Raw genomic sequence first — 26262 nt, 5'->3', positions numbered from 1 at the left:
TTTTACCAGCACTTTGTTGCTGAACGCAGATTGTACCATGTGACCTCTGCAATGGATTTCATGGGGTATATGTAAAGTGACAGTATTTTATATCGGATCTATCCATATAGGATATGATTGTCTTACAGTCCTTAAACTGGTTAAGATGCTGAAGTGATGATGTGGTTTTAATGATTTTTGTTGATTTGATTGTGAATAAAACCGTGGTTGTACATCCTACGGATGACTAGCCCTGATTCACCAGGAATCGCTCTTTCCTATCTTATCTGTACTAATTGTAAAGGTGCTATGAACGATCAGTAATACCGTAGTTTGCAATTGATCTATGGCACGAGTTGCTTCCGTGCTCAATACAATCATACCTCCCAACATTTTGAGAAAAGGAGGAGGGACACTTTAAGACACACCCCTGCCACACCTCTAACCACACCCCCGCCACGCCCCTCATCATGCATATCACAAATAATTCAGAGGCAAAAGATGTCATTTTATCACTCAAACCACACTTGTCCTTTCTATCATCAGTAGTTTTCCTTCATTTTAACCGTTGAAAATAAGAAATAATTCAATTTAAACGATGGGAATAAAGTTTAGAGCCAGTTAAACTCATTTTTCAGTAGATATATATATCGACACAGATCTGTACATCAGTCCTGAAAGAGGGACAAATGAGGAAGAAAGAGGGACAGAGGGATTTAGTTTCAAAAGAGGGGCTGTCCTTCCGATTAAAGGACATTTAGGAGCTATGATAAAATAGATCACATCATAAACTAAAAATATAAAAGAGTTTTTATGAAATTGCGCTATTAAATGGACACGCCAAACACAAGCCTGATTTCAACTTTCACACAAGGGTGTGGCCTCTCTCTGGCTCTACCCATGTAGACATGGCCACACCTCCTCTGCAGTCACTTACCTTTGCTTTCAGGATGCTGCACTGCAACAGGCATTGTTCTGGGTCATAAAATAATTCGAACTCCAGTGTTCCCAGGGCAGCTGAAGAAAGAAGATGTTTAAATCAGACAGATGGTTGTATAAACACCCCCAACCCCCCCCCCCCCCCCCCCCCAGGTTTCCTTGTCAATGAGCCTGACCAATACTAACATACAATTTAAGTTGAGTGTTGTTAGATTTGGGCAACGAATCTGAATATCGTTTGACATTTGTGCATTCCAAATAAAGTTTTATATTTACACTTACAGATGGCCACCAGATTCGATCATCTTTGATTGAATCTCTCTCTATAACCTGATGTGACCCAGACAAGGGAGTTATGACTGCAAGTTCTGCACATAGCTTATCGCCCTCTTATGCTAATTTACAAACCACTCACCAGCTCTCTCTATAACCTGATGTGAACAAGGCAAGTGCCCCGGTCTCCTGCTCTGGGAGGGAAATCCTGCATAACTAAAGACCCTAGGCTAATCAGAGGCACCTCTAGGCACCAGCTGATAAGGCAATTGCCTGGATCGGAGATTTATCGAGGAACGGCTTCCAGGGGGGGGGGGGGGGGGGAGTTTATTTTTCCTGTCCTTAGAGACTGAAAACTAAGGGTGCGAAGAGAAAAAGTTCTAATGAAAGCATCTGCTGCTCAGCCTCTCATAAGGTATCTACAAACCTTTTCTCTACAACAACACTTTGTATGACATTCCCTTATTAGTGTTATCTCGGCATCTATAGAGTGTCTGTGTGACCCCTGTCCCACCCCTCTTTATGATGTGAAAAAAAACACATCAGAAGAGGAGGATGGTGACTTTCTATGGAAGCAGGTACAAGGAATTCCAGAACAGACTGGCCAGGGGGGAAGGGGGTAGATTTTCCCCCCAGGCTGCTGGTACAGTGTATAAGGCAACAGGTTTCCTCGCCTGCAGTGACAAAATGGCCAGAGGCGCCCCTGAGGCTAATCCTGACTAGGAGCGCGAGTTTACATACCAATATACACTGACCAAAAAACTAGAGACACCCCTTTCTTGAAAGTAAATAAGCCCAGCAGTGACGCAGAGTGACGTGCGCAGCATGCGCAGTACTGTCACGCCGGCCGGCGTGATGACGCGAGTCGGCCGGCGTGGTGACGACTGACGTCATCTTTCTGGAAGAAGGAGCCCGACACTCGGTCCCGGGGTTGCCGGGAGCCATTTCGGAGCAGGGCCTGAGAGAAGAGCCAGAAGGACGCCGAGGGACCTCCCGACCTATGGTGAGCTGGAGAAAGCCCCAGGTAAGTTCAGATTTTGACTTTATTTACTGGTCAGAGTCCCTTTAATTGACTGATGGAGTGATGATCGTCGGTGCAAGAAGAGCTGGTGCTAGCATCTCTCAAACTCTTTTAGGATTTTCTAACAGTATCTCGGGTGTTTAGAGAGTGGCAATTGGGGGGGGGGGGGGGGGGGGGACTTCAAGCGATAAGGACTATTCTGGTTGAAAAAGGCTGGTGAATGAGAGAGGTGAAAGGCGAGTGGCACGCATGGTCCACAGCAACAGAAGGGCAACAACAAGACAAATTACAGCTGAATTCAATGCAGGTGCATCACAAAGCATACCCCAACGCACAACAAGGATGGACTGTTCAAAGGACGGACTGTGCAAAGGATGGGCTGTAGCAGCAGGAGACCATCAAGAGTGCCTTTGGTATCACAGAAAAATAGGAAAAGAGGCCTGTTGTGGGCACTTACCGCTGTGCTGGATGGGTCTCAAATTGCTTTGAGGAACATGAGAGTTTAACCTGCTTCCATGGCCAGCTCAGTCTCCTGACTACAATGCTATTGAGTATTTGTGGGACGAAGTTGAAAAGCTTGGAAACGCCACCATCCAATCTGACCCAACTTAAAGCTGCCATTATGTCCAGGCCTGGATTTACATCACAGGAGCCTATAGGCACAGATGTCCTGGCACCTTGGACTTCACTTTACATGAACCCACAAGCCCCCTGCTTAACCTCACCGCAAGTGTGCTGGCTGTTCCAGCTGTCACTTTTCCCTTACTTCCTTTGCTTCCAAGTATCCTTAGTATTAAGTAGCTAGAGGTGCCACCCAAGTATTACATAGCTCGGGGTGCCCCTGACTGAAGGTAGATCTCATCAGTGGAATGCCGTGAGCACGGTGAGTAACCTCTCATTTACACTCTGCTCGGGACACTGCATAGGGAAGGAGGGAGGGAGGCGCCTGTAGGCACTTGCCTACCGTGCCTTATGGTAAATCCAGCACTGATTATGTCAGCATGGGCCAACATTCCTCCACATCAGCAACGGCATCTGCATCTTGCGGAGTCCATGCCGAGAAGGATATCAGCTGTGATCAGAGCTAAATGTGGACCAACTTGTTATTAGAGGGTGTCTCTTTTTTGGCCACTTGGTGTTTAGCTATAGGAAGTGTTTCTGATGCTGAAACCGGGGTCGTTATTTTAACAGTGAGCATCCTGAATACTTTCATGCATTATACTACCTGTCACCACAGGGCCTCTTTAAAGGGGAACCATTAAGTAGGCTGTCATTGCTGCTCCTTGTTATACATGACAGATGAGGTTTTAGTTCATTAACCCTTCCGAGAGCTCCATTCTGTAAATATCAATGATATTAGTGTAACGGGAACAATAGATGACATGACAGCGAGGGGTCCGGAGCGCAGTGACCTATGCGTCTAGCACTTCTCAGATGTGGCAGCGGCGGTCGCCAGTTTATCTTCAGCAATGATCTCTCGCTTCAGACGGGAGACAATTATGATTCATTACTGTGCAGTTATAAAGCACTCTGACTTCTCCTCCGGCAGACAGATGAAATACGGCACTCAATACACAGCAGAGTCCCCGGTATCTGGCATCAGCGGGGATCGCCTGGGGGCGTAACTAGAGGGGAGGAGCTCCTGCGATGATGGCCACACCTGTTTTATGACCCTTGTGAGATGGGCCCCCAGGCCGGGATGGGCACGAAGAGAAGGCGAGGGAAGGGGTGAGAACATTGGTGGCCCATCAAAGTTTTGTTGGGGGGTCAAGCCCAACCCTCCCCATAATACTTACCTAGCCTACTTAAAGGGAACCAAAGACGAAGCACCCTTGTGTATTTTACCATATATATCGGTAAGTACATTAGAGAAAACGCTTACCATGCTCTCTGTTTCATCCTCACTGCTAAAAGTGTCTGTTATCAGCTGTGATAAGAATCCCGGACTGAGCATTTAGTCTGGCTTTGCAGGGAATAATTATAGCTGAGTCATTATAGCAGAGCCACAAGGGGGCAGGCTTGGGCTTGAAAAGACACCAGAGAAGACAGACTCAGCTATAATCTTTCCGTAGCAAAGCTAGACTGAGTGCTCAGTCAGGGATTCTTATCAGGTCTGATAATAGGCAGATTTAGCAGAGAACAATGAAACAAAGATCAGATTAGGTGTTTACTGTCATGTTCCCACTGATTTATAAGGTAAAATACATGAGGGTGCTTCATCTCTGGTTCTCTTTAAGAGCCCACTGGGTGCTGCAGGAAGGCTGCTAGACGTCGCTGGAGGCTCGGTAAGTAAGTCCCTGTTATCCATGCCGGTTAGTTGAGACTTCCAGTTGCCTACGTTCCAGATGATGGGGACTTTGCTGTAATATCCAGCCGTAAAGACGTCAGAAATGCAGAGCACCCCTGATGTTACGTACACACAGGGTAGGTGCAAGCAGGAAACTGGAGTCCCGGAGGCACCGCAATAGGAGCCCAGGATAATGGCCACCTTTAGCAGCTTCAGCTGGAAATTTGGGTATTGGAGGAAGGCGATTAAATAGCAGTCGTTGGGGCCCCTGCCATATGAACTGTGGCTACAAAACGCAGGCACTGGAGGCCTATGGTGGCGCCCAAACTTCCCCGGTGCCTTTGGTGCCCGATAAAATAGCAGGTGTGTCCAATATTTGTAGCCACATTCTGTATAACGGGTGGGGTTAGGCATAGATAGGGACGTACTGTAGATATCAGTAGGAATTATGGCGGGAGTGGGATGGTCAGGCATCAGTTGCGGGGGGTTGGTTAGGGTTATTCATCGGTTGGGGGGGGAGGTTGGTTCAAGGTCAGGCTAGGCATCAGTTGGGTGGGGGGGTCACTAAAAGTTACACATTGGCTATGTGGTCTGTTCGTTGGGCGGTGGAGTTAGTTAGGGTTAGACACCCATAGAGAATAGAGTTGGGAAGAATGGGGTCAGGTTACATTTGGTGATAGTAAAATATGAGTGAACATTACAGATATTTCACTATCGTAATGACACAGAGCCTTAATAGTGGAATATCTGTAAATCTACCCGCGGCTATCTCAGGCGCCCAAGTTTCCCCCAAATTTCTTCTCTATTTTGTATACACCTGGTAGTGGCATAATCACAATCCATGGGGCCCCCTAGCTAAACATTGATGGGGGCCCCCCAATGTTTACACCCCTTCCCTTGTCTCCCCTTGGTGTCCTTCATGGCCTGGGGCCCATTTCACAAGGGTCTTAAAGGGGAACTTCAGCCTATACAAACAAACTGTCATTAAGGGCCTGTACACACTGCTGCGCTTGCGTTGCGTTTTTAAAAACGCATGTGTTTTTAAAAACGCAAGGTCTTTTGAAAAAGAATGAAAATCGTGATGACTTGTACACACTGGTGCGATGCGTTTTTAAAAAAAACGCAAACGCAGTGCCTGCTGCGCTTTTTTAAGCGCAGCGCATGAAAAACGCATTAAAAACGCATGCGCTTGCGTTTTTGCCTGCGTTTTTCAGAAGTCAGTATCCCAGAAGACTCTGCAATGTCCTGATTCCTGTTGAAATGTAAACTAGAAAAAAAAACAAAGGATTCTTTAGCCAATCAGCAATTACAAGAAAAACGCAAACGCACAAAAAACGCAGGCAAAAGCGCATGCGTTTTTAAAACTACAGGCACTTTAAAAACGCATGCGCTTGCGTTTTTGCCTGCGTTTTTCAGTGTGTACAGGCCCTAAGTTACATTAGTTATGTTAATTAGTATAGATAGGTAATATAATCTTTTACCCACCCTGTTTTAAAAGAATTGGCAAATGTTTGTGATTCATGGGGGCTGCCATCTTTTTGGATGAAAGGAGGTGACAGGGAGCATGAGACACAGTTCCAACTGTCCTGTGTCCTGATAACCCCTCCCAGCTACACACACTAGGCTTCAAATGTCAGATTCAAAATGTAAAAAAAAAAATTGCACCAAAACAGCAGAACGAGAACAACAACATCAGAAATCCCATCATGCTTTGCACAGCATCAGGGGAAAAATGCCTGGGCAGTTTTCTTCTGTGCAGCTAAAAATGAGGCTTGTATAAGAAAAACAAAGTTCTGATGCTGTGAAACTGTTAAAGAAACACCAAGTCTTTTCAGTGCTGCTGAGTCGATTTTTAGTCTGGAGGTTCACTTTAAAACAAGTGTGGCCACCAGGATCACCACACCCATAACAAGTGTAGTCACAAAACACCTGATCTGAAGGATGGTCCCCTGTATCGGAGGAAGGGGAGGTTAGTAGCTGGAGCCCCCCACCGCTCTAGGCCCCCCGCAATTGCAGGGGCTGCTCTCCTCTAGTTACACCCCTGATGCCTGGACGACACCTGATCCCACTGATCCCCTCCCTACACCTCCAGCCAGAAGCTGCTCTGTTATCCGCCACACCATTATCCCTCTTTTCTTCTCCATAGAAACAGTCAGATGCATGCCTTGGCCATAGCCACGGGATGCATCCATACATGGCTCGAGCACAGCAATGTCACCTGAAGGATCAATCCCGATCCTGGCAGCCAACACTTTACCATTTGTATTTAGATTTAGGTAGCCCATTTTGTTGAGTTGACACTAAGGCTACTTTCCCACCAAGACGTTGCGTTTTAGGGGACGTTATGGTCGCATAACGTGCACCTAACGCAACGTATGGTGGTGTTGAAGTTGGACGTTAGGATGAGCTGCGTTATGCAGCTCTCAAAGCAGCGGCTCCAGGTTAGTGATGGGAAGTCCGGATCTTTTTAAGGATTCAGATCATTCGAATCGGATAATTGAAAAGATCCAGATCTTTGAACCGAATCATTTGAATCATTTTACTAGGGAAGCAGACTGGGGGTGAAATGACTAGCAGGACAGGACTTTCCCTGCACTGTACATTCTGTATGTTCCTGTTTCTTCCAGACAGACATCCACTGTGAACCAAATCTTTGATTGTGGTGATCCGGATGGTTCGATTCACAATAAAGATCCGGATCATATGAACGATTCATTCATGATCCGGACAACACTACGAGTCCCACCACGAGTCACCACAGTGCAGTGAGTATTTATTTGCCATGTGGCTAGTCACTGAACATGTGCAAACAATCTAACGCAGCTCTATAGGAGTATAACGCACAGCATGCTGCACTTTCATTTAACGTGCAGCGTTATACCCTAACGCAACGTGGGCACTGTGAACAGCACATTGATTTTACAGTGCTGTGAGTTGGGCTGCGTTACAGGCTGCTGTAACGTGGGACTTTAACGTCCCATTGTGAAACCAGCCTAAAGGTGCATACACACCTAACAACTGATGTCACCCGTTGGGAATCAGGACCCAATCCTGGGCGGGCCTGTACAGATCTGTTTCTGACGCTGTGTCCAGTTGCTATGCATATGGGGGGTGGAGGAGGGTCAAAGGAGTTGCAAGTGCGTGACATCACGTGGCGGGTGGGGGAGCGGCATCTTCAAAGACGTTGGCCACTGCTTGGCCAAGTTGACCCGCCAGGCGAATCTCTTGATAAGTGGCCGTTGCAGGTTGGGGGCCTCTGTACCAGGGATGCTCATTCCGATTCTGTGGCATTCAAGTTTCCCAATTTTTGATCAGAAACTCTGTTATTTTAGCCCAATCACAGAAGCATTGGACCAGTCAAAGAATGCAGAATTTTTTTTGCAAAAAATCGGATTACCGTGGTAAATAATTTTAGAGCAATCACAAGACTGATTGTCCGTTTTTCTTTGTTGACATTTTTGCATTCTCTCATGCAAAAAATGACGAATAGAATACTCTTCTAAAATCGGAACTCGGAAATTGGAATCCCGCGGAAATCCGATTTACCGCAACTCGGTAATTTTAGCCTAATCACAGAACTCTGAAGCATTGGACCAGAGAATGCAGAATTTTTTCACAAAAATCGGATTTCCTCTGTAATTTTAGATCATTCACAAGACCGATTTTCTGTTTTTCCGATTTCTCTTCTGCATTCTCTGATGCAAAAAAATGATGAGTAAAAAAACTCCAGGGAAATCAGAAATTGGCAGTGGCACTGGCGGAAATCTGTATGGGGTTTCCATCCCCGCCAGACTATCGGCTAAGGCGGTCGTTATTGGCGGTCTCGGACAACTTTGGTCAGGTGTGTGTACGAGGCCTCAGACTGATTGCACTATAATATTTTACTGTTTTCAGAATTGGCACATGTGTTCAAGAGTTTTGTTGACGACTTTGTTTTACAAAAACAGCTCAGTAGCCATAAGCAAAACATTTGCCTTGATTTACAGCCTAATTAGTGCCTAATTAGGTGCATGAAATGAACTAATTCAGTGTTACCAAATGATTCATGAAAAATGTGAAGCTGCTGCCCCTGCACAGATTATTCATGTGCTGACAATGCGTAATGGAGCTGGGCTTCTGTTATGTAAACTGTTAAAGGACATACGAGGTGAAAAAAAAAATGAGATAAACAATTGTATCTATCCTCCTTCTCCTAAAAATGACTTTTTTACCTATACCACAGTGTTATTTTATATTTAAATCTAATTATTAAGTTTTTACTGTTTCATGGCCTCTTCTTGATGACACATTCATTGAAGTATACCAGACCTAAAATCTATGAGTTATTGCCCCTTTTTATCTCTTTTCTGCTCTCAGAAGCCATTTTTTGCCAGGAATGTGTTACATACATGTTTTATGGCTGTAATTTCTAATCAGTGAGTGTTACACTATAGTCCGACCCGGTCCCGACCCAGACAGAAACTGTCACTTGCATACCTGTTTTTTTACTCTTTCAGGCAGTGAAAGTAAAAAAGGAATATAGCATAGTTATTTGTGTGTTTGGCACTTTACATACACATGTCTATTTCATCATGTCACATGTCACCTCATGTGTCCTTTAAAGGGGCACCATGGCGAAAAACTAAAATTTAAAATATGTGCAAACATATACAAATAAGAAGTACGTTTTTTCCAGAGAAAAATTAGCGATAAATTACTTTTCTCCTATGTTGCTGTCACTTAAGGTGGCCATACACTGGTCGATTTGCCATCAGATTCGACCAACAGATAGATCCCTCTCTGATCGAATCTGATCAGAGAGGGATCGTATGGCTACCTTTACAGCAAACAGATTGTGAACCGATTTCAGCCTGAAACCGATTCACAATCTGTTGTGGTGGTGCTGCTGCTGCTGCCCCCGCCCGCCCGCATACATTACCTGCTCCGCCGGCGCGACTCCAGTCCCCCGGTCACCGCTGCTCTGTCTGCGCTCTGGTCTCCAGGTCCAGCATGCCTCACTTCTTCTAGCCCGGCAGGAAGTTTAAACAGTAGAGGGCGCTCTACTGTTTAAACTTCCTGCCGGGCTAGAAGAAGTGAGGCATGCCGGACCTGGAGACCAGAGCGCAGACAGAGCAGCGGTGACCGGGAGACTGCAGTCGCGCCGGCGGAGCAGGTAATGTATGCGGGCTCTATTGCGTCGGTCGTCGGGCACTCGAACGCCGCTAGCGATGCGCTCTTTACCCGCGGGCGATCGACGGTTATTTTCCGCACGGCACGATCGACGGGATCGGACGAAATGGATCGAAATTCGGCGTGTAGCGTGAACGATTGGCAGCAGATTCGATCCCAGTGATCGAATCTGCTGTCGAAACGGGCGCAAATCGGGCCAGTGTATGGCCTGCTTTACAGTAGGTAGTAGAAATCTGACAGAAGCGACAGGTTTTGGACTAGCCCATTTCTTCAAAGGGGATTATCGGGGATTTATTTATTTTCAAAAGCACTTAGTGAATGACAGATACTGTGTAGGGAGCAGGGAAGCTGGCCAGCATCATTGTTTAAATCCTTTTTAGGGAATATCTTTATAAAGAATAAAGGCCACGCTGAGAATCCCCTATGAAGAAAGAGATGGACTAGTCAAAAACCTGTCGCTTCTGTCAGATTTCTAATAATCACAGTAAGTGACAGCAACATGGGAGAAAAGTAATTTATGGCTCATTTTACTCTGGAAAAAACGTACTTCTTATTTGTATATGTTTGCACATATTTTACATTTTACAGTTTTTCGCCATAGTGCCCTTTTAACTTTCCTGCAGCTTGAATCTATTGGTTTTTTTGACCACTAAAAAAAAGAAGAAAAAACCTACATGATCATTCCCCTCCCCCAGCTCTGCCAGCCCTAACACCCCAGCTAACGAAGCTCTTAAAGAGGGATAGTCAGCCACAAAACCAAATTCTATTTACCCACTGCTCTGTGTTCATTATGCAGCCTGCAGCCTTACCCTGCGTTGCAAGCATTCCGATCTGTTCAGAAACGTTTCTGCTGTATTAAATCTTATCTCAGTCAACCTGGCTCTATTTGTTCCATTGCGGACGAGACGGAAGCTTGTCATCACCCCTCCCACATTCCTGCTCCTCACTGATTGGCTGAGGGCAGTTCAGTGAACTGCTGAAATAAGATCTATGCCTATGCTCACTTGTGTTTACAGAGTAAGCTAGCTATGACAACGCAGTTTCTAGGAAAAAAAAAGTAAGGGAGGAAATGACATCAGGATTTGCTTCCGTCAGAGAGAAATTAAGATGGCAAATGCCCAAAACAGAATTCTCTTTATTTACTATCTAAAATTCACTGAAATTAAAACGTGGAAAGTACAATGCATATGCTATGTAAGTAGAACAAGTAGTTAACTACTTATATATGTGCTTTTTTCCTGGGATAATATGGCTGTCCTTGTTGCTTTAATGTGCAGAGTGAAAGGAGGCTCCCCTCAGTCTATATACCAGCACTCTCTAGCTGTCCGCAGTGGGTTGCAGAACCTGGCCTGGAGGAATGACATGGTGTCCACCTCCTCAAATAGTGCTGCATCCACTGCTGGTGGGTTCAGAAGCTCCTATGGGGGTGGCCGATGGAGCAGGTTTGCCTAATCACATGTGCTGTGATTTCCCCGTAAGCTGGATAGCTGCATTGTGGCCTGTAAGGTTCTCCATTTAAAGCAACAGGAAACATATTGACAGTACTCACCATCAGTAGCTGATTTGCAGGCTGTGATAATGTGAGTATTCTCTGCTATGCTGTTGACTAGCAGTGGAGGTGGCCATATATTAGACCAGCAGTGTCAAATTCAAATAAAGTGGTCCGACATTGAACTCTGGGATCAAGTTTTGGGCCAACCTCAATGTCTAGTGGCCACCTCTCTCCCTTGTGTTTAATAGCCCCCTCCGTTCCCATACAGTTCCCTGGTGTCTAGTGTCCTCCCTCCCATATACAGTTGCCTGGTGTCTAGTGGCCCTCCTCCCTCCCATACACAGTTCCCTGGTGTTTAGTGGTCCACCTCCCTCCCCTATTCAGTTTCTCTGGTGTCTAGTGGCCCTCCTCCCTCACCTATACAGTTCCCTGGTGTCTAGTGATCTCCCTCCCTTATTCCGTTTCTCTGGTGTCTAGTGGCCCCCTCCCTCACCTATACAGTTCCCTGGTGTCTATTGGCCTCCCTCCCTATCCTATACAGTTCCCTGGTGTCTAGTGCCCCCCTCCCTCACCTATACAGTTCCCTGGTGTCTAGAGGCCCCCTCCCTCCCCTATACAGTTCCCTGGTGTCTAGTGGCCCCCTTCCCTCCCCTTTACAGTTCCCTGGTGTCTAGTGGCACCCTCCTTCCCCTATACAGGTCTCTGGTCTTTAGTTCCCCCCTTCCTCCCCTATAGAGTTCCCTGGTGTCTAGTGCCCCCCCCCCATTCATTTCCCTGGTATCTAGTGCTTTCCCCTCCCCATATGGCTTCCCTGGTGATCTAGGGACCACCCTCCAATATAGCTTCTCTCATGGTCTAGAGTGGGCCAAACATAATGCAAAGTGGGGAAACCACCTGAGGGCCAGATCTGATGGCTCTGAGGGCCAGATTTGGCCAGCGGGCCGGAGTTTGACATGTATACATTAGACTATGACCACCAGATCAAACATCAGATAGATCTCTCTATGATCTAATCTGGTTAGAGGGGGATCTATCCCAACACTGCCACCTGCTGCGTGGAAGGTGCACTAATTGATTTATTTCATGCTGATATTGTAAAGTGGCTGGACAGTGTACTGGTTAAGGGCTCTGCCCCTGACACAGGAGACTTGGGTTTGAATCTCGGCTCTGCCTGTTCAGTAAGCCAGCACCTATTTAGTAGGAGACCTTAGGCAAGTCTCCCCAACACTGCTACTGCCTATAGAGCGCATCCCAGTGGCTGCAGCTCTAGTGATTTGAGTCCGCCAGGAGAAAAGCACAATATAAATCAGTGGCATAGCTAAGGAGCTGTGGGCCCCAATGCAAGTTTTACAGGGGTCCCCCAAGCACTCTATACATAACAATTGATATGGCGCACCAAAACCTGCCAATGGCAACTACAGTGTCAGAGGTGCAAGAAGGGGATGGGGTACAGCTTGTTAATGATTACCACTATTCAAAGTATTTATAGAAGTGATTATTATGAGCACAGGACCAATAGAGAGCTAATACTGCAGTTGAAGGAGGGCCCTTCGGGGCCCCTCTGGCCCAAGGGCCCCGATGCGGCCGCTACTTCTGCACCCCCTATTGCTACGCCCCTGATATAAATGTTATTTGTCTTTGTCTTGTCTTGTATCTGTTAAAATTGATGTGCAGTGAGTGGCAATGATAGATCCCTCTCTAATCAGATGTCGATCAGAGAGGGATCTATCTTTTGGGCACGTCGGGAGAAAGTCTGCTAATGTAAAGCAGATGTAGAAATTTATCTTTTTTTGGTGCATATCACTGCTCTGCGGCAAAGGGAGGGGCTTACAGTTTAGGGGGGATTTAAAGTTAGGTCCACCCATGGGGGGGGGGATTAGGTTTAGGTGCCACCGGGAGGGCGGTTAGGTTTAGACTCCACGGTGGGGGGCTTCTTATGGTTAGGCACCACTCGGAGGTCTTAGGGTTAGGCATCATCGGGAGGGGCGGTCTTAAGGTTAGGTACCACTGGGGGGGGGGGGGGGTCTTACGGTTAGGCACCCCCGGAGGGAGGGGGTTCTGTGTGAGAGTAGGGCTAGGTTTAGCCATAGTAAAATATTGCTAAATATTACCAATATTTTACTATCAAAATATAGTAGTATAGTAGTAGAATATCGCAAATTTTAGCAACATTCTACTAGCGGCAATCCCCTGCACCCTTTTTTCCAGGCACCTTTATTTCATGTATGCACTAGAGATATACCTGTGGACACAGGAGGAGCTGTGATAATGGCTTGAGGGGGAAGCTTGGTAAATGAAGACTAATGTCTGAACGGCCGCTACGTTTAGCGTTCATCTTCCACCAGTGTTTGATAACAAGAAGCACAATCCTTCCCAGACTGCAACAGGCGCATAAGGGCTGCCCGCCAGAGACAGAACTGGGACACATGTGGAGCGCGGAGGGACGGAGGGGCTTGCGCTGTGTACTGGAACGCCCTTTATCCGCTTACTCATGTTCCACTCGCCTGAACGTCTGTGACTGTGGGGACAAGTCACCCCCAGCACAATTACACACACACAATACATCTGATGAGAGGATGAGTAGCGGCAGAGGATGGAGAGGGGGGGAGGGGAAATCGCAAAGTCGCACTTAAATAGTCGACAGCATGAGAAAGGATGAGACCCTGCTGGATTTAACCCCGTCCTCACTGCACACCTCCCATGCCTCAGCTCCTCTGCTTTATCTGATGCATGAAAACACTGTTATACAAGGCCTTCTGATTGGCTGATTGATTATAACTGCAAGCTTTACGGTCTCTCCAGTCAGGCATTAATACGCCGTGTTTGAACAAGAGACCTGAGGTGTCTTAAAGGATACCCGAACTGACATGTGACATGATGAGATAGACATGAGTTTGTACAGTGCCTAGCACACAAATAACTATGCGGTGTTCCTTTTTTTCTTTCTCTGCCTGATAGAGTTAAATATCAGGTATGTAAGTGGCTGACTCAGTCCTGACTCAGACAGGAAGTGACTACAGTGTGACCCTCACTGATAAGAAATTTCCCTTTTTATCTCTTTCTTGCTCTCAGAAGCCATTTTCTGCTAGGAAAGTGATTTATAGTTGGAATTTCTTATCAGTGAAGGTTACACTGTATTCACTTCCTGTCCGAGTCAGGACTGAGTCAGCCACTTACATACCTGATATTTAACTGTTTCAGACAGAGAAAGAAAAAAAAAAGGAACACAGCATAGTTATTTGTGTGCTAGGCACTGTACATACACATGTCTATCTCATCATGTCACATGTCACTTCGGGTATGCTTTAACCTCCTATGCCGCTGGGAGGCACCGCTCCGGCCCCGCTGGGCCGATTTGCATAATTTTTTTTTTGCTGCACGCAGCTAGCACTTTGCTAGCTGCGTGCAGTGCCCGATCGCCGCCGCTACCCGCCGATCCGCCGCTAAACGCGTCTCTCTGCAGCCGCCCCCCCAGACCCCGTGCGCTGCCTGGCCAATCAGTGCCAGGCAGCGCTGTGGGGTGGATCGGAGTCCCCTTTGACGTCACGCCATGGCGACGGGGGAAGCCCTCCAGGAGATCGCCGGCGTATCTGCTGCCCCCTGGCGGATTTTGACAAACTGCCAGGAGGGTTAAGTGCTTTTGAAAATAAAGAAAACCCAGAGAACCCCCCATGAGGAGATGGGCTAGTCCAAAATCTGTCAGTTCTTCTGTCAGATTTATACTACCTATTGTAATTGACAGCAACATAGGCAAAAAGTAATTTATAGTGTATTTGACTCTGGGAGTGTTGCGATATTACAGTGTAACAGTGTGCTGAGCAGGAAGCTGTTATGGGGTAATGGCCATTTTCAAAATGGAGGACGGAGAATTCCATTGATCACAGTGGACAAATAGGACGCAGGAGAGGAGAAAGAGATTGAGTTGACTACACGGGAGGTAAGTATGACCTGTATATATTTAATTTGGCTTTTAATTTTCAGTTCTTGTTTGCTTTAAAGGGAACCTGAACCAAGTAAGTTTATTTAAAATAAACACATGATGTACCTGCAAATGAACATTACATAGTTACCTCGCCATCAGTTCCTCTCAGAAGCTCACCATTTTCTTCTAACAACATTTTCTTTTGTCAGAATTGAAATATATCAGTAGATGTCAGTTACAGCTGAAAGGACAACTGACATGCAAGGTAATGTCCATGTTTGCCGACGGCTCAAGTGGGCAATATTACAGTTGAGCAGTGTGCTGACCAGGAAGTTGTTATGAGGTAATGGCCATTTTCAAAATGGAGGACGGAGAAGAAGAGAGGCGCAGGATGCAGGAGAAGAGAAAGAGATTGATGAGTATACTAAGTGAGAGGCAAGTATGAAGTGTGTATGTTTATTTTAACTTACAGTTCAGGTTTGCGTTAAAGGATACCCGAAGTGACGTGTGACATGATGAGATAGACATGGGTATGTACAGTGCTTAGCACACAAATAACTATGCTGTGTTCCTTTTATTCTTTCTCTGCCTGAAAGAGTTAAATATCAGGTATGTAAGTGGCTGACTCAGCCTGACTCAGACAGGAAGTGACTACAGTGTGACCCTCACTGATAACAAATTCCAACTATAAAACACATTCCTAGCAGAAAATGGCATCTGAGAGCAGTAATGAGATAAAGGGTCAATAGTTCATAGATTTTAGCTCTGGCATACTTCAATGAATGTGTCATTGAGCAAAAACAATAAAACAGTTAAAACTTAAAAAGTAGATTTAAACATAAAATAAAACTGGAATATCTTAAAAAGTCATTTTTAGGAGAAGGAAGATAGATACAACCGTTTATTTCATTAGTTTATTTGTGTTTCGGGTGTCCTTTAAGTTGACAAACCGTTAATTTGCACACGCGTTCCGCCAATCCTTTCTTTGCCAATCAGCGATATATGACACAATCTTCGCAGGTGTGTGAAATGAGCAATTAATTGTTTGCCAGCAGAGTGGGTGGAGTAGTGGCGGTAGATTAGCAACGCTGCGTTCTTCTCAGCCGCGGGCATCGAGCAGGAATTGTTGGTGTAAATAGCTGACTTGTCAGAAGCAATTCTTTCCCGGCATGGGGGAGTCAATCACAAGTGCGGTTTCTCATCTACAGACGGCGTTCCTGCCATTGTTTGAAAACATTCATTCTTTGAATAAATTGCCTGAGTCAACAGGAAATCTCAGCGCCACAACGGTTTTGATCATTTGTCATAATAACGCAAATGTCTCGCTGCAAACAGATGCGGAACGGCTGCGTGTTTAAAGCCCGATTCTCCAGGCAAATTTATGCAAAAAAAATTACCTTTGAAAACAACCTCTTTTGCACGTTGGCCGCGGAAACACAGCGCATAAGGAAAATAAAATAAGATGAGAGATCACCTCCGGTGAAATCTGCGAGCCAAACCGATCCATAGATTGAGAAATGAAGCCTGATTAATTTATATGTTAATTCAGGCTTTTCATGCAGAAATCAACGATAACCCCGCCAAGTTTTTTCTGTTGGCTCTTTCATGTGGGCAGAGGCGTTGCTGACCAGTATGGTAGCCTAAGAGGTTCAGGTCACTTAACCGGTTAAGGACGACGCTAGTTGAAATCTATGCCCTGTTTTGATGCTGATGGGGCTGCCAGGGTGTAGATTTCAGCTCACCGACACCATCCCTCTCTGCCCACCGCAGCTCACTTGCTCTGCTGTCTCTATAATGGCAGAGCCCTGTGAGCTGGTCAGGACTCGATTTCATTGGCTTCTGACCCTGTCATCAATGTAAACAATTCCCATTGGCTTACAATGATAGGCACGGTCAGTAGGTGGCCTGAGGTTCCTGGCATGCGGCGTGGACAACAGTTGTGCCGGTATGTGCGGTGATTCATTGTTATTCCGCCATTTCTTGTACTCAGGTCATTAATGGGTTAGAGACCGCTGGTACCAGAGGCGGGACAAGGTCCTCCAGCACCCAAGGCTGAGACAATAAAGTGCGCCCCTCCATCCCTGCCACCCCAGCCTTCACACACTGATTGCTATTAGACTAAGAGGTGCCACAGGGCCCACAACCTCCCCAACACCTTAATATCTAGTTATCTGGCTTGCAGTCACTGCTATGTATCCCCTTTTCTTATTTCTTTCTGCTTCAAACACAATTAGGAATGACAGCTGAATGAATTGTGCGCCCCCTCCTACACTGCGCCCTGAGGCTGGAGCCTCTCCAGCCTATGCCTCGGCCCGGCCCTGGCTGGTACTTAAAGAGAGCCCGAGGTGGGCTTAAATTTTTTTTAAAAAGTAGGCTACCTGATCCGGGGGACTGAGCGGATCAGGTAGCCTTAAAAACTGCCGCTCCCCGTGGGCCGCAATGGCCCACTTTTACTTTGGTGACCTATAGGTCACACCGCTGCACGGAGAGACTGTGTGTCTGTCACAGCATGCAGGGAGGCGGGGGAGTGGCAGGAAGTGTGGCCAGGGAGACAATGTTTTGTACAGGAAATTCCTCTCCCTGTTTTAAACGCTGAGATAGCAACAAATATTGTCGCTAATCTCGGGGTGATATAGCGCGGCTGTGGGGGGGGGGAGGGGCAGAGAGGCATGTCATGAGGCAGAGCAAATGCCTCTGTGTCCCATCTGCCCACCATAGCCCTGGCCTTACAGTTGTCCTTTAAATCTCCAGGATTACAGATCATTTGAAGCTATTACATATTTTTGATAATATGTTCCATCTATGTTTCCTTGGTCAGGTCAGGTTTACTTTAAAGAACATTCTCTGATTAGTCCAATGCTTCCGAATTTTGTGTTTGGGCTAAAATTACAGAATCACTGAAAAAAATTGTGATAATGCAGTATTTCCGCAGAAATCTGACATACAAGTTTCCGGATATCCGGAATTCGGATGAGCACCACTGCTTGCTGGGGATTTAAAGGGAACCAGAGATGGGGACATGAAAAAGATGTTATACATACCTGGGGCTTCCTCCAGCCCCATACGCTCTGATCGATCCCACGCTGCCTTCCTCCTCTGCCTGCATCTACGAGAACCGGCTCCCGTCAGTGACGTCATCGGAGCCAGCCTACGCAGGAGAAGTGCGCCCTCTACGTGTCTCTCCAGCGGCTGCTGCAGAGATACGCAAACAGCGCACTTCCCTTACGCTCAGACTGGCTCCGACTGACGGCAGAGCGGGGTCCCGGTTCTCATAGCTGCGGGCAGCGGAGGATGGCGGCGTGATATCGATCAGAGCGTATGGGGCTGGAGGAAGCCCCAGGTATGTATAACAGCTTTTTCCTGTTCATCTTTAAACCACATTTTATTGAAAAATTTAAAAATTTCAGCTAGGAGAAAACTCAGTTGAAAAAGTGAATTGCATATGACCCTATAATGAAGACCTTATCCACCGTACCTATCCAGAAAATGTCATACTTGTTTTTACCCCTTTACATAGCGGGAAATCATTGAAACAACCTTCTCTGCCCGGTCAGTCCCAAAGATGTCCACAGTAACATTTCTGCAACAACCTTCAGCAACCTAGAAATGTTTATACAGATCTTCCTATTTTCCGAACAGTTGGGCTCTTCCTGATGTCTCTGAGTTTATTTTTTAAGGCTTCTTTCCTTTATATCCCCCATGTCGTACTTTTAAAGAGAATCTGTAACAAAAAAACAGCCCATGGGGGATACTTACCCTGTATCGTAATGAGGCTTTCCCCATCCATTTCACCCTCTGGGATCCAGCGCTGGTAGCCCCTGAAAAATTAGCCAACAGGCTATTGGCTGTGGCACAGGCACAGTAGCTGCTGAAATATTTACCTCCCGAGTGCAGTAGCGGCTTTCCGATGGGCTCCAGCGGAAATGGCCGAGCCCAATCAGGTCTGCTCTACTGTGCAGGTGCTTTGCGGCTACCAGCGATGGACCCTAGAGGGTCAAGAGGACAGGGGAAGCCTCATTAGGATCTCGAGGCTTCCCCCTCCCGAGGTAAGTACCCCCAGGGGATGGTTTTTGTTTTTCTCATTTTACAAATTCTCTTTAACCTCTTGCAGACCGCGTCACGCCGATGGACGTGGCGGCAGCCCCAAGATCGCCTAACGCGTGTGACACGGCTGTCCCCTCCAGGAGCAGTGAAGTAATTGGCTGTCAAAGGTTGAAGCCTATGACAGCTGATCACGCTGATTGGCTGGCGGGGGGAGGGAGGGAGGGGGGACTATAAAGAAAAAAAACAGGCATATTTATTTAAAAAAAATTAAAACATTTTATAAAAAAAATAAACAAACATCTGGTTGGCGATTAGAGCTTTCTGTTGGTGTGGTGAAAAGGAGGGGGTGGGGGGGGGGTGGGGGGGGGGGTGGGGGGGGGGGTGGGAGGGTTGGAATCACTTGTGTGCTGAGCAGGGCCGTCCTTAACCAACCTTAAAGCTGCAGTGGCCTATTAACTGAAAAATGGCCTGGTCTTTAGGGGGGTTTAACACTGCGGTCCTCAAGTGGTTAAGGTAAGTACAGTGTATTTTGTAGACTTGGAGGTCGATTTAGCCTGGGCAATTTTCTTGTTTTACAACGATCCCTGTAGGGCCTGCCTGTCCGCGTTCCCCGCCGTCTGTATTTGTCAGGCTGTTGGTGATAATTATAGAGCGCGGACTGCAAATAATGGCGACAAATCAAAAAGGCATCAAGGTTGACAGACGAAGCCAAAATTCCCCCATCTGCAGAGCAGCCTCTGTCACATTGATCGAATTATGTATCCTGTCTATTTTGGGAGGTTAGATGCAGGAAGTTCCTGCGGAGAGAGCTGCGTTGGGCTCCGGCTGCTGTATTTTCGATCCCTTTCATGCCGTACCTGCGCTTTGATTGTTTTTTGATCTAATGCGTTCCACCATTCTTCCTTTTTAAGTTGACTTTGTGTTATATTTTTGTTGCATTTTTAATCTGCCGTTACCAATCCATGAGCCCGCCTCTTTAAATATCTATCCTTGTTTACGATTTTTTTCACCCTGGCACAGATTGCGCCGCGCCCGACATGAAATTAAAAATCTGGTTGCTGAGCTGTCTGCAGAGTTACATCATCTTTAGGTACAAGTTAAAGGGAGACTTAAAGAGAAACCGTAACCAAGAATTGAACTTCATCCCAATCAGTAGCTGATACCCCCTTTCCCAGGAGAAATCTTTTCCTTTTCTCACAGATCATCAGGGGGCTCTGTATGGCTGATAATGTGGTGAAACCCCTCCCACAGAGTGATGTCAGGACCGTTTCCTGTCTGTGAACCTCATTCAATTGTGGGAAATAGCTGTTTACAGCTGTTTCCAACTGCTAAAAAAGCAAGCAGCATCTCCTTCCACTGACATCACCTGCCAGCAGTAAAAACATCACCATGTGATAAATGTCACATTGTAAATTAGGGAGAGGAAAGATTTTACAATGGGCAAACGCTGACTAAATCATTTATGCATACCGGTAATTATTGTAAAAATGAAGCGCCATTTTTTTAATGACATTATTTTCACTGGAGTTCTTGAACTCAGAAATCCTCTCTGATCTAAAAGATACACAACAGCATAGTAACTTTAAAGATTTTTACTTACCTGGGGCTAAGGCTTCTTACAACTAGAGGTGTAGCGAACGGTTCGCCGGCGAACGGTTCCAGGCGAACATTGGGGGTTCGCGTTCGCCTGCACCAGGCGAACCTTTGCGGAAGTTCGATTCGCCCCATAATGCACTATGAGGGTCAACTTTGACCCTCTGCATCACAGTCAGCAGGCGCATTGTAGCCATTCAGGCTACAGTAAGCCCTGGAGCCCCACCCTCCTTATATAAGGCAGCCTCCGGCGGCCATTACAGTCATTCGTCTGCCTGCTATTAGACAGACTAGGGAGAGCTGCTGCAGACTTGTTCTTCTAGGGACAGATTAGTTAGGTTCTTGGCTGCTTAGCTTGCTCCTGGCTGATAGTTATTGCTTTTATAGCACCCTTCAATAGCTCTTGTCAGAGCTCATCCTGTACTTTTTTTTTTCTGTGTGTCAAACTGACATTTTTGTTGCATGCACAGCATTGCTAATTGATAGTGTGTGTGCCACTGCCAGCAGCCCAGCACATTCAGTGACTACCTGTGTGTGCTGCATATTGTACTACCCAGTACTGCATATACCCCAGTACCTGTTGTGTTTACTTAACCCACCTCATCACTGCATATACCTAGCGTTGTGTTGAGTGAACTTAGCTCACTGCATCTAACTACCCAGTACCTGTTGTGTTTACTTAACCCACATCATCACTGCATATACCTAGCGTTGTGTTGAGTGAACCCAGCTCACTGCATCTAACTAGCTGTTGTGTTGAGTGAGAACCCACCTGGCCACCTCACTGCATCTAACTACCTGTTGTGTTGAGTGTGAACCCATCTCACTGCATCTTAAGTACCTTTACTGTTCAGTGAACCCAGCTCACTGCATCTAACTACCCAGTACCTGTTGTGTATACTTAACCCACCTCATCACTGCATATACCTAGCGTTGTGTTGAGTGAACCCAGCTCACTGCATCTAACTAGCTGTTGTGTTGAGTGAGAACCCACCTGGCCACCTCACTGCATCTAACTACCGGTTGTGTTGAGCGAGAACCCACCTCACTGCATCTCAAGTACCTTTACTGTTCAGTGAACCCAGCTCACTGCATCTAACTAGCTGTTGTGTTGAGTGAGAACCCACCTGGCCACCTCACTGCATCTAACTACCTGTTGTGTTGAGTGAGAACCCACCTCACTGCATCTTAAGTACCTTTACTGTTCAGTGAACCCAGCTCACTGCATCTAACTACCCAGTACCTGTTGTGTATACTTAACCCACCTCATCACTGCATATACCTAGCGTTGTGTTGAGTGAACCCAGCTCACTGCATCTAACTAGCTGTTGTGTTGAGTGAGAACCCACCTGGCCACCTCACTGCATCTAACTACCTGTTGTGTTGAGTGAGAACCCACCTCACTGCATCTTAAGTACCTTTACTGTTCAGTGAACCCAGCTCACTGCATCTAACTACCCAGTACCTGTTGTGTATACTTAACCCACCTCATCACTGCATATACCTAGCGGTGTGTTGAGTGAACCCAGCTCACTGCATCGAACTAGCTGTTGTGTTGAGTGAGAACCCACCTGGCCACCTCATTGCATCTAACTACCTGTTGTGTTGAGTGAGAACCCACCTCACTGCATATAGCTAGCATCCCCCCGAGATGGACAAAATGGACAAACCAGGTAGAGGAAGAGGTAGTGGCAGACCCAGAGGAAGGCCACCAGGCACCGGCAGGTCTGTGCGAGGTGGTGTTGCTCTGATTTCGTGCGGACCTGCCCCAAAATACAGTGCTCAGAAGAAGGCACGTGCCATCACTTCCCAAAATCGTGAGGAGGTGCTTGAGTATTTAACACAGAACACCTCATCTCCCGCAGCCACCAGCGCTACAACAAGCACCACATCCGCTGCATTTGACACTTCGCAGGAGTTATTTGGTGGTGGTGGTGAAATCACTGATTCCCAGCCACTACTGTCACAACAACAAGAAGGCGCAGGTACACCACCTCATACGTCGGAGTTAGGTGGCGATAGTATGGACGTAACGTGTGTGGATGGGGATGATGGTGGACCACCTGAAGTTGGTGCACTTGACGAGGTGTCTGAGGAAAGCGCAGCTGGCCAGGAGGATTATGATGACGATTATACGGATACCACATATGTTCCCGGTAGAGGAGATGACCAGGGGGACAGTTCAGAGGAGGAGTCAGAGAGGAGTAGGAGGAGACGACTCCATGATAGAAGCAGAGGGAGCTCGTTCTCAGAAACAGCTGGGGGCAGTGTCCGGCGCCATGTATCGCCAGCTATGGCCAGCCAGCACACATGCCCTTCAACGTCAGCTGCTGATGCCACCGTAGCGCCATCACCCCAGGGGGGCTCAGCGGTTTGGAAATTCTTTCACGTGTGTGTCTCAGATCGGAGCAAAGCCATCTGTTGTCTCTGACAGCAAAAATTGAGCCGTGGAAAGGCCAACTCTCACGTAGGGACAAGTGCCTTACGAAGGCACCTGGAGAGAAGGCACAAACAGCTATGGCAAGAACACCTGAGGAAAAGCAGCACCCCTCAAAAGACAAGCCACCCTCCTTCTCCTCTTCCTCCTTCAGGTGCATCGTCTTCATCCACTTTCTCCCTTGCACCTTCACAGCCACCCTCTTCCACACCACCTCTTCCCTTCAGCGGTTCCTTCTCCTCTGCCCACAGCAGTACCCAGCTGTCCGTGAAGGAAGTATTTGAGCGTAAGAAGCAAATGTCTGCCAGTCACCCTCTTGCCCGGCGTCTGACAGCTAGCGTGGCGGAACTATTAGCTCGCCAGCTATTACCATACAAGCTGGTGGAGTCAGAGGCTTTCTGTAAGTTTGTGGCCATTGGTACACCGCAGTGGAAGATACCAGGCCGCAATTATTTTTCACAAAAGGCCATACCCAAACTGTACCGTGCAGTTGAGAGGCAAGTGGTGTCCTCTCTGGCACACAGCGTTGGGTCAAGGGTCCACCTGACCACGGATGCCTGGTCTGCCAAGCACGGGCAGGGCCACTACATTACATACACAGCCCATTGGGTCAACCTGGTGACCGATGGCAGCAAGCAGGGAGTACGTGGCTGCGCAGCGGACCGACTTGTCACACCTCCACGGCTTGCAGGCAGGCCTCCAGCCACCTCCTCTCCACCTGCTACCACCGCCTCGCTGCCGTCATCCTCCTCCTCCTCCTTGGCTGGTGCCACAATCTCCTCTCCAGCTACACAGCCCCAGCACCCCAGGGCCAATGCTGTATGCCAGGTACGACGGTGTCACGCAGTGTTAGACATGTCTTGCCTGAAAGCGGAGAGTCACACTGGAGCAGCTCTCCTGGCTGCTCTTAACAAACAGGTGGAGCAATGGCTGACCCCGCACAAGCTTGATATCGGCAACGTGGTGTGTGACAACGGCAGCAATCTCATTGCTGCGTTGAATTTGGGAAAGCTGACACACATACCCTGCATGGCACATGTGCTGAATCTGGTCGTGCAAAGATTTGTGTCCAAGTACCCTGGCTTAGAGGACGTCCTGAAGCAGGCCAGGAAGTTGTGTGGGCATTTCAGGTGCTCTTACAAGGACATGGCACGCTTTGCGGACATTCAGCGTAGAAACAACTTGCCGGTGAGACGCCTGATTTGCAATAGCCCGACTTGCTGGAATTCCACCCTGCTGATGTTCTCTCGCCTGCTAGACCAGGAGAAAGCCGTCACCCAGTACCTGTATCATTACAGTACAAGGACACAATCTGGGAGGATGGGGATGTTGTGGCCCAACAACTGGACACTGATGCGAAATGCATGCAGGGTCATGGAGCCCTTTGAGGAGGTGACCAAACTGGTGAGTCGCGATGAGGGCACCATCAGCGACTTGATCCCCTACGCCTACTTCCTAGAGCATGCCGTGCGTAGAGTGGTGGATACAGCTGTGGAGGAGCGTGAACGAGAAGAGTTACGGCAGCAGGAGTCGTGGGAGCCATTTACACATGAACCCGATGTTCCCACAACACCTGCGGCAGCACAGAGGGGGGAGGAGGAGGAGGAAGAAGAGGAGTCGTGTGGGGAAGGAGAGGAGTCAGACTCTGATGATGGTGATGATGAGGAAGGTGTTTCTGTGGAGGAGGAAGAGGCGGCGGAAGAAGAACAACTGCGGCAACCGTCACAGGGGGCTTCTGCTGCTCCACATTCCCGTGGTATTGTTCGTGGCTGGGGGGAGGAAGAGGAGTTGCATCCCGTCACTGAGGAAGAGCAAGAGGAGATGGAGAGTACGTCTGCATCCAGCTTTGTGCAGATGTCCTCTTTCATGTTGTCCAGCCTGTTGAGGGACCCCCGTATCAAAAAACTCAAGACGAATGACCTGTACTGGGTGGCCACGCTACTAGACCCTCGGTACAGGCACAAAGTGGCGGACCTGTTACCAAGTCAACACAAGGCGGAAAGGATGCAGCACTTCCAGAACAAGCTGTCGATGATGCTTTACAATGCGTTTAAGGGTGATGTGGCTGCACAACGCAATCAAGGTACCACTGGCAGTAACCCGCCTCCTCCCAAGTCAACGCAGGCAAGGACAGGACGCTCCAGCGATCTCAGGGTGATGTCGGACATACGGACGTTCTTTAGTCCAACTCCTCGCCATAATCCTTCCGGATCCACCCTCCACCAACGCCTGGACCGGCAGGTAGCTGACTACCTGGCCTTGAGTGTGGATGTAGACTCTGCGAAAAGCGACGATGAACCCTTGGACTACTGGTTGCGCAGGCTTGACCTGTGGCCAGAGCTGTCCCAATTTGCCATACAACTTCTCTCTTGCCCTGCCGCAAGCGTCCTGTCAGAAAGGACCTTCAGTGCAGCTGGAGGCATAGTTACTGAGAAGAGAAGTCGCCTAAGTCACGACAGTGTTCAGTACCTGACCTTTATCAAAATGAATGAGGAATGGATCACGGAGGGCTACTGCACGACCGAAGACTAAGTCAGTCCCCACACACAGCATCTCTGCCTGCAGGCCGCTTTACTGCCTTCTCCGCCACCACCAACAGGGTCCAGGACTCTAGGCGGATTCCTGAATTTTTAAGGCCGCTGCTAGCAGCGGCCGCTACACAAATTTTTCTGGTGCGTGTACATGCCTGCCTAATTTTTCTGGCTGCACTGCGGGCGGCTGCAACAAAAAAACAAAAGGCATGTACATGTGCCCATTCCCCTTCGTGATCATTACCTTGCCGCGGTGAAGGGGCTTGCGCATCACAATGAAGCAATGACCGCCGGCTATTTGAGTGTTTCGGGTGGGGGTGGCACACAAAAGATAATAAGGTCGTTGCTTCATTGTGGTCAGACCAAATTTGATCAGCTGGACAGTCACTGTTGTTCTATCATTGAGCTACCACAGCCCGGCGACCATATGGGCTTGAAAAACGCCACGGCCTACACTCTGGCCACGGTGCGCACCAGTCCAGCATGGCCGTCACTACGCAAACAGCTGTGCGGTGCGTTACACAGTGAGTTTGGTGTGTCAGTGTGAAGATGAACTCTAATTACACTCCCTAATT

At 47.7% G+C, this 26262-nt stretch overlaps 1 protein-coding gene across 1 annotated transcript in view; it reads right to left on the bottom strand.

Annotated features, from left to right (window-relative positions):
* Positions 1-26262, bottom strand: part of DOC2A (double C2 domain alpha) — a 142385-nt gene that overhangs the window by 105702 nt on the left and 10421 nt on the right. Inside the window, exon 3 of the mRNA XM_068243785.1 lies at positions 917-996. Within this exon, the coding sequence (XP_068099886.1) occupies positions 917-996 (80 nt within the window). The remainder of the gene's footprint in view (positions 1-916; positions 997-26262) is intronic.

This window comes from Hyperolius riggenbachi, chromosome 7 (genome assembly GCF_040937935.1).
Source record: "Hyperolius riggenbachi isolate aHypRig1 chromosome 7, aHypRig1.pri, whole genome shotgun sequence".
NCBI classification, from domain to species: Eukaryota; Metazoa; Chordata; class Amphibia; order Anura; family Hyperoliidae; genus Hyperolius; species Hyperolius riggenbachi.
This window is presented reverse-complemented; position numbering and strand designations above follow the sequence as displayed.